The following is a 9,745-nucleotide window of genomic DNA, read 5'->3' on the forward strand; positions in this document are numbered from 1 at the left end:
CAATCAAGGTCGGACAAAAAAAAGTTATACACATGGGTATTGTATTACTTTCCACCTGCATATTAGTTGCACTGACAAGAATGTTAAAGGTCTTAAATTTTGCTCTATAGCTTTATACAATCAAAAACTTTAGCAAATCCTTCAGAACTTTTAAGAATTTAATTTATTCTCTTCACGATTGTCATTTGTTGTAGGAATTGGTAAAACTAATAAAACACTAGATTTAATTTTAATTTTTAAGAACATTTTTTTTTCAGAACTTATTCTCAGAAATCTATTTGGTTAAGCATTGTAAATGGTTGTAAATACATACAGTTTGTATTAATAATACTGTATTAATACCTGTAATAATCAGCACAAAGCAAGAAGACATTATAATTTGATAGCTGATGGACGCACGTCCTGTTTGACATTCCCGTGTGACTGCAGTTCCCAGAAACCTAAATGTGACCGTGCTCACTGATGAATTATTAAAGATGAGAGAGGAGGGGGTCCATGTGCAGCTCTTTCTGTGGTTTTAAGAGGATTAAGCTCAAGGTTGTTTCTTCTACGCCAGAAGGCTACACTTTCCATCCACTTTAATAGAAACACCTCTACACCAGGTCCTTAAGGGTTATCTAAGTCCTTAAGCATGTGGTATCACGCTGGTTCAGGTCAACAGCTTCAGTTAATGTTCACAATAAACATCAGAATGTCTTTTCACACACAGCACTGTAGACTGTAGGGCTTAAACATAATGGTGCAGAAAAAAAACATTGTGTGTGCAGAAGGTTTTACAGACAAAGACTTTGCAGATGAGAGAGATCAGATGGGAATGACCAGACTGGTCTGAGTGTACAGGAAGTCAATATTAAATCAAATTATCAAATGCTGACTCTTTATTACTATGATAAAGAAAATCATATCAGAACACAACGCATCAAAGCTTGAAGTTGATGGGCTACAACAGCAGAAGATCACTTTGAGTTCCACTGCAGTCAGCCAAGAACAAAATCTGAAGCTACTGTGGGCAGATGTGTCCATGCCCGTGATGATCTCAGATTCCAGTGGCTGGCTTCCAGAAGAGAAACTCAATATGATCTTCTACTGATGTAGCTTATTCACCTCAAGGTCTAACCTTCTGTGCATGCTGAGAGGCTTTCCTGCTCACTACAGTCATTAGAGTTACTATCCTGGCTTGAGCAGGTCAGATACAGTGTGTGTGTGACCTGTTCCTGTTAAAATAGACGGTGAGTGCAGATGTTGAACCTCTTGGTGAAGAAACCAAAGACACTATCATCAACATCTTCACAGATACATGTGTGTTTAGTGAATATACTTAGGATGAGAGGACACACCCTTGTGGCACTCCAGTAGCTTTTTATTGGAACTGAGATGATGACAGATGTCTTGAAGCCTGACAGAACAGCGTTCAGCTCCAGTGAGCAGATGAATTTGTCAAAAGATGGCAGACAGCTGAAAGGCAGTGTTTGAAATATGTTACTTGGAATTCTATGTTTATTACTAGAGTACACCTCACCTTATGAGGTGTACTCTTATAATGCTGCAGTGTTTAAAAATGTGATTACTGATGACTGTGCAATCCAAACTGTGTTGCAGCACTGCAGCACCCTACTGCAGTCATCCTGAAAAGTGTGAGTCTGGCCAAAATAACTAGGCCTAAGCTTTGTGCACTGCGTCCCAGACGTCTCCAGAGAAAGGGCTACCGGCACCACTCTGCTTGTGCCTTCACCAGTGGAGCTTCAGCAACATCCATTTCTAGGTTATTCGAAATATCTGTAGTATTTTTAGATTTGTTTATAAGTTTGGCATATATAAGGTGTAAGGGTACACTTATATGTGTGACACAGACACACTTATTTCAGCTGGACAAACACTCATCCCCACTCAGGCCTCCTGCAGCAACAGGAATGATGCCGTATATGACAGTGTCTGTAGTAACAATAGTGTGTGTGTATGTGTGTGTTTTTGATAACATTATATTATGATACTATATTATGTAACTGAACATCACCCAGGCTTCAGCATCTAAACCAACACGCTGCCCCTTGGCGCCTCCATAAATAATTGAATAGAGGAAAAAGCCGAGGCCGAGGTTCATCGATCAAGGCCATTATCCTATCACGTTATGTTCCTCAAGGGCAGAGACGAGTTGAGATGGGTGGAGTCAGAGCTGTCAATCACAATCCACTGCCGAGGATGACAGTCGGAGCTAAAAGTCGTTCTCTCAATGTACGTTAGAAAAAGAACGAGACTGTCTTTGTGGAGAAATATTATCTAATACTGGTGACTGTGTCCTCTACGCATCAAGGTCGTGGCAGTGCTGTAATGTTAACCATTAAAAAGTCCCATGAGAGGAAAGACGACTAAAATAAAACAGGAGATAGGAAGTCCAGAAATGTGATACATGCACATAATACACTTCTCTCCCACACACACACACATACAGAGAGAGAGAGAGAGAGAAAGCCTTTGCAGATAAAATACAACTCAAAATTCAATTAATCACTTCAGCTTTTAATTTGGATTTTTCCAAAGCACACGGCTATATAATATCATTATATTTAATACCCACAAACATGTAGTTCTCCCAATCTGGGTGAATAGAGATTCTAAATAAGACCCAAAATGTACTCTCTAGCATGCTGTCTGCTATCATTCTTTCCTGAATCCATCAGAAGACAGTAACATGAGCTCAGGATCAAACCGGTGAGCGTGGAGCAGTGAGGCAGCGACGCCAGCCACCGTTAGTCTTCAGCTCTTATAATGTCATCTGGTTTTGATCTTCGCTGAATCAAACACAGTTAATTCACAATCAGGATGTATGCAGTGGACATACATCTCTATTCAAAACACACTGAGTTTAATTTAAATTTCATGTAAAATAGTAGTTTTCCATTTATCTGTCTGTCCATGTAGCTGTTCATCTGTTTATCAGTTCGTCAGTCATGCACATACACATTAATCCACCATACATCCATCCAGACATTTATGCTTTCCTCTGTTCGGACCACCTGTCCCCCGATAAACAGAATGTGGGGTGGATGTGTGTGTGTGTGTGTGTGTGTGTGTGTTTGTGACAGATGGTGTTTGGGGCCTACAAGAATTAGAGACCTGGTGGTTTACTCCCTGACCCCGCCCACCTGTCCTCCCACCCTTCAGACCCACACATACACATATGTTTGTCTTACTGTATGTAATCTGCCTTACTTATTGCCATCATTATTAATATAGTTAATGAATGCTATATTACATAACCCCAGTAACCGAAGCCAGCTTACCTTGAGAGGACCAGAGACATCTCTGTCCTTGTGGGGACATTTGAGTAAGAAGGACACAACTAATAATGTATGAGTGGAGTATTTGCAGGTCAGCTGAAAAAAAGGTGGGTCTGTCTACAACCTCACTCCTTCACAACCTCCAGAACAGCCTCCACAGGAACAACCGGCCAGTTTACAGCCTCGGCCCCGCTGCCTCCGATACGCACAGCAGCATATCCGTCGGGTTCTTACGGGGCACTTCCCCACTGTGGACACACTATATGTGGTCGGGACTGCAGATATCTAGTAACACTTATCCTAGTGGCACTGCTTACTGAGCTGTTCATACACATTTTAAAATGTAATTATATAGATATCAAGGAGGCAACAAGCTAACTTACATTTAATGGCCACTGAGTGACTGAAAACACACCAAAGATCAATACAGACAAATAGACAGTTCCATCAGCACAGGAAACATACACTAATTAACCGTCTGGAGTGATTTAAAGGCCAATAAGCAGTTTTGAACACAGATGCTAAGGATGTAAAGTGCTGAAATTCAATAGGGATTGATGACCTTACTGACCTTTACCATATGGCAGGGTACAGAGAAATGGCAACACATATTTTATTTGCCACCACACGTCTATAAATCATTTTATTTATGATAGATATAACAGCCGTTTTATAAGCTATAATGTGGATAAATAAAATAAATAAAATTGTATAAATAAATAAATAAAAAGGACAGCTATCTCAAATTATGGCATCTAAAAAAAACAGCTAACTGTACATCAGCATCTATAACATTGAAACAAGTTTTAATTAAAAGTGCAAAACCCTTGTGTAAAATTATTATTTAATAATACAACCCTGGCACTCCTCCTGTGCAGGAAAAACTCATAAAAACCCCTGGGGTAGAAATACCAACACTGCGCACACGTCATGTATGAAAAGGTGGGTCACTCTAAAACCTCACACCTTTACAAGAGGCCAGTTTACAGCCTCGGCCCTGCTGCCTCCGATATGCACAGCAGTAGCTGCCCTGAGTACCCTGGTCTTTGTTTGTTCAGCTTCATAGCTGGTCTGATGTAGGTCTAAATAAGATATTAAAAGCGTTCCATAGCATGGCTGGTGATTAGTAACTGCTGATGCTGAATTCTCAGTGTTTGGAACAGACGAGAGGGGAAATGAGGTCGCTGCCGAGGTTTTCACTAAAACAACCAGTTTATAAACTGGCGAAGTGTATCTTTCGGCACTTCGCAGCCTGTCGCAGTAAAAAAATAATTTTCTTAATTGTTTTAGTTAATCAACATAATTTTTTTTATTTACTACTGTAAGAATATATGAGGGGGTCAAGGCTTTTGCACAGTACACCAAATTAACTTCATAATATGACCTTTGCCTATATTTTTTATGAGTTTATGCTGAGTTTAACTTTGTGTAGTTAAGCAATGTCCAAACTACTAGAGCTCCACTGTCCTAATCACAACTAATACTACAATTCTGTGGTAACAATATTTAATAAAACACAATGTGCATGCTTCACTTATTCACTCATTTACACTCACTGATTCATTTATTCACTTACCCACTCATTCACTCACCCATTACACTTACTCATACACTAACTCACTTATACACTTACTCGCTCACTCACTTACTTACTCAATCACATATTTACTCATTCACTCATTCACTCACCCATTCACTCAGCCCCACACTCACTCATTTACTTAATCATTCATTAACTTATTTACTTTGCACACCCACATGTTCACTTCATTTAGTCACACAACCTCTCACTCTTTCATTCACTCATTCAGTCACTTATTCACTCCTTCCCTTCTCTCATTTTCAGTCACTGAGTCTATTCCTGGCCAGTGGCTATGAGGCAGGAAGAACCCTGGATGGAACGCCAGTCTGAATGCACACACACCTTCACACAGGGGCGAGCTCTCTTAGCCAGAACACCAACTGGCATGTTTAAACTCACTGTTTTTAAGATTTTGTTATCATATAAGAAGAATGATAAGATTAATATAACCATACTTATAGGCTTAGAATAGTATACATTACTATAACTGTAATCTTGTTCCAATTATGTTACAGATAAAACCATACATTCTGACCAGGGGTGCAATATAAGGTATAACTCACATATCCTTCCTGTTTTTTCGTAGTATATGCTATATATAAGGATTTTTAAAAGGATTTGCACAGCATGATGTGATGAATGGGTTGTGTTCTGAGCCCCCTGCTGTACTCTTTCTACACGTATTACTGCATGACCACTACCAAGTCCACCACCGTCATCAAGCTTGCTGACGACACTGCAGTGGTGGGCCTGATCACCAACAACGATGAGACGATTGCCAATCCGGAGAACTGGTGCCAAATGAACAATCTCCTCCTGAACGTCAGCAAGACAAAGGAGTTGATAGTGGACTTCATTACAAAGCAGGAGAGGAACTTCCAGACCCCAGTCATCAACAGGAGCCCAGTGGAGAGAGTGGACAGCTTTCGATACCTCGGTGTTCACATCACGCAGGACCTGTCACGGTCCTGTCACATCAACACCGTGGTAAAAAAAGGCCCGGCAGCGTCTCTACCACCTCAGACGCTTGAGAGACTTCAGACTGCTCTCCAAGGTGCTCAGGAATTTCTACTCCTGTACCATAGAGAGCATCCTGACGGGAAACATCACAACCTGGTTTGGGAACAGCACCATGCAGGACAGACGAGCTCTACAGAGGGTGGTGCGATCAGATGTGCATATTTGCACACACCCCCAGTCATTTTTTTCTTCATTTACACTAAATTTCTATATTTTACACAAAATTTCAATTTTTTTCTATTATTTCTATATTTTGCTATATTTTAATTTCCTTATTTGTACAAAATATTTAATTTTTTTTCCTAGTTACATTTATTTTCTATTGTATTTCTTTTTATTCATATTTATTTCTTATCTATAAGCTTTTATTTTTTAAGGTCACAGCCGTATAAGCATTTCACTGCATATTGTACTGTCTATGACTGTGAATTTGAATCACATTAACAAGCATGACTATCTGCTGTAGTTGTTAAATGTAAAGAGCTCACAAAGACTGGATTAGAAATGATTTACATTCTCATCATAGTGTCATCTCAGCTCCCTATTCTGCTCTAATGCATTCCCATCAAACTCAAGCCCCTGGGAACGTGTCAGTAATCAGTTTTATGATTAAACAGTTGTTTGATAATCAGTCATGCCCGTAGCTCTGCTCTCGCTGCACTGACTGCCCATTAAACTCACACACAGGTGCTACAAGAAATGTAGTAGAAATATGAAAGTGGGAAAATAGAAAGTGTACAACGTCTCTTTTTTTACACCTGAGGAGGTCACTCAGCCAAGTCATCCATCCACCAATCTCCCTCTCCTCCGCTTCCACTCTCTAAAGCAAAATGTCATTAGTGTAAATCCTCTTACCTTCTTCTGCTCCTCTGGTCCATGAATCACCTGTTTCTTCCGATGCTGCTGAGCTGGCAGCGTCTTTGATCCTGAGTCTGACATCTTCCTAGAAATTCTTCAGTTATAAAAATCCAACTGCAGAATTCGATAATACTGTCATTCGACCATCAAAGCCACTCGGTTCGACCCCTCACCATTGCCATGCCAAGGCACAGTGTCATTTATTCATGTAAACTGTTGCCCTGTGGCTAAAGTTCAGCTCAGCCTCTCTGTCTTCTACTGGTCCGGACATCCAAACTTCGTCCTTATGCATTTTTTCCGTAATTGTTTGGAAGCCTGACACTTGGTTAATCCACGTACAGATCAGGACAACACACTCCGGTATTAACGTCCCTGAGCGGCATCTTGGGAGTCCCAAGAGAAAAAGAGACAAGAGAGACTGTGATAAATTAAGAGATAAGAAACATAAGTAAAGGCATTGTGCTTGTGTGCGTGTGTGGTAGGTGGTATATAATCAGTTGTACCATATTCACATTATCACATAATGTTATAAAGGAACATTTCAAGAAATCAAGAATAGCTCTGAATTTTTGTTGGAAAGAAAAAAAGACTGAGACAGAGAGCCAGAGTCATGCTGGTACTGTCTATGGTTTTACACAAAATTTACATCAGTTCGATGGTGCCTGATGGATTACGTTAGCGCTTGCAGTGTTGTCGTTTTTTTTTAATACAATGCGTTCGTTTTTTTCTATACAGTTATGGACACTCAGCAGTCATTGAGAATAGTGTGAAAACAATGTGATGTGGAGCGCATAGACACATGTTTTATCACTACAATAACATCACCACATCATAACTCCATTTAAACCAGGACAAACAGTTAGATATGAAAACACATTATCTAAATATAACGTAACTACAGGAGCTTGAAAACATTATGAATGATTATTACGAGCAGCCCGAGTTCACTTAGAGACAAGTACGGAGGTCTGACTGAGGGTTTTATATTACATTACACACTTATACACACACACACACACACACACTTCTATGACTTGGAGATATTTCTATTGACTTCTGTTACTGTAACTCCAGCACATTACCTGAAAGAGAGAGAGAGAGAGGGAGAGAGAGAGAGAGAGAGGGAAAGAGAGAGAGAGAGAGAGAGAGGGAAAGAGAGAGAGAGAGAGAGAGAGGAGAGAGAGGGAAAGAGAGAGAGAGAGAGAGAGAGGAGAGAGCTTCTGTGAGGCTTCAGGTCAGCCCAGGCCAGTGACGTCACTGACACAGGTTAGTTTAATTTGTCATCATCATGAAACCTTATGCAACCCGAAGCCCGTTACACACACACACACACACACACACGGAGAGAGAGAGAGAGACCGCAGTAAATCAGAAAGATGCATCATGTCTAAAAACTTGGTAATAAAACAAATCACAAATAAACCTCTGACTCTCACACACACACACACACACACACACACACCGCGTTAAACTTACCCCGATCAGGGTGTGATACACACTCGGCTGTTAGTCGAGGCTTAAATCCCCCTAGAACCCCTCAGACCCCATACACAGGGATTTACACTAAAGATCTCACCCGTGTTCGTGTCAGGCGCGCGCCCTGGGCTCATCACGCTGGGTGTGTGTGTGAGTGTGTGTGTGTGTGTGTGTGTTAGTTCCAGGTCTGTCGGAGGATGCGCTGCTACGGCACAAGCAGCATCACACACTCTCCATCACACACACACACACACACACACACTGGGAGGAGGAGGAGGAGGAACCCCGCCATACCCACCCAAGGACCCGCTCATGTGTCTCTGCGTCGCCGCGTTACGTCACTGCGTTCTCCCTGTTCGACTCTGTTCCCATGGCAACTGGCAACCAGAACGCGCGTGTCGCCATCTAGCGGAGAAGTAGGAGGTGGTGCAGTGAGGTATTCTTCTGGTGTTCATACAGTGTGTACCAATCACGTCACTGTCACACCCATAGGAGCTTCCTACCCAGACGTTGTGTGTGTGTGTGTGTGTGTGTGTGTGTGGCATACACACCCTTTACTGGAATTCCTTATTCAGTCCCATCTTCATGCTGGAGGTTGGAGGTTGTGAGCCACCATCGTACCCGGTTCAGTGCATTGTTCATATGAGGTGTCATTCCAGCTAAAAATATTATCAAGACATTATTTTCTAGGTCATTATTTTCTCTGCTTCTTTTTCCTTAATTTTTTCTTCTAGTAGTTCTGTTTGAATAGAACTATTCTATTGGCATAGTGATAAGCACTGTCACCTGGAGAGAGGGCTTCTGTGAGGCTCCATGTTACCCCGGAGTGCGACATCATCGCTACCAGGCCAGTGACATCACTAGTTAGTTTCATTTGTCAAGCCTTGTCCTGGGTTTGATTCCCATGTTGCGTCTGTGTTGCATGTTCTCTCCATACTTGGTGGAGTTCCTCCAGATACACCAGTTTCCTCCTACAGTCCAAAATCATGCAGATTATTCTACTTGCCGTTCCCAAATTGCCTGTAGTGTGTGAATGTTGACCGGATGTTGCTCCATAGTACAAAATGAGCATAAAATACAATGGTCACTTTCATTCCACTAAGGAACTAAGAGGGTCAAACCCTTATCCAGCATGACAGTGGTCCTATGCGCAAAGCCCAGCTCCATAAAGACGTGGTCTGACCTGGGTTGCATCACTATGCTTGTGTTACTCGACCTCAGTGCAGCTTTTGACACCACTGGTCATAGTATTCTCCTTCACAGATTAGAAAACATGGTAGGAATTAAGGGTACAGCCCTCTCCAGGCTCAGATCCTATTTGACCAATTGTTATCAGTATGTAGATTTAAATGGTAATTATTCTGCATGTTCTCCAGTGGAGTTTGGTGTTCCACAGTGCTCTGTTTTAGGGCCACTGCTTTTTTTCCCTTTAATGCTTCCTTTGGGCAACATAATCCGTAAGCATGGTATTAGTTTTTATTGTTATACTGATGACACACAGTTATATGTCTCAGCAAAACCTGATGAGATA

General features: G+C 41.3%; 1 protein-coding gene across 2 annotated transcripts in view; it reads right to left on the reverse strand.

Annotated features, from left to right (window-relative positions):
• The window catches only part of nav2a (neuron navigator 2a), a 124,786-nt gene extending 117,805 nt beyond the window's left edge, over nucleotides 1-6,981 (reverse strand). For both annotated transcript variants that reach the window (XM_053513134.1, XM_053513132.1), the window contains exons 1-2: nucleotides 6,912-6,981; nucleotides 6,736-6,819 (exon numbers count right to left, since the gene is read on the reverse strand). In XM_053513134.1, coding sequence (XP_053369109.1) covers nucleotides 6,736-6,819; nucleotides 6,912-6,938 — 111 coding nt within the window. In that variant the 5' untranslated portion in view covers nucleotides 6,939-6,981. The remainder of the gene's footprint in view (nucleotides 1-6,735; nucleotides 6,820-6,911) is intronic.
• Between the last annotated feature and the right edge of the window lie 2,764 nt (nucleotides 6,982-9,745).

This window comes from Clarias gariepinus, chromosome 15 (genome assembly GCF_024256425.1).
Source record: "Clarias gariepinus isolate MV-2021 ecotype Netherlands chromosome 15, CGAR_prim_01v2, whole genome shotgun sequence".
In the NCBI taxonomy this organism is placed as follows: Eukaryota; Metazoa; Chordata; class Actinopteri; order Siluriformes; family Clariidae; genus Clarias; species Clarias gariepinus.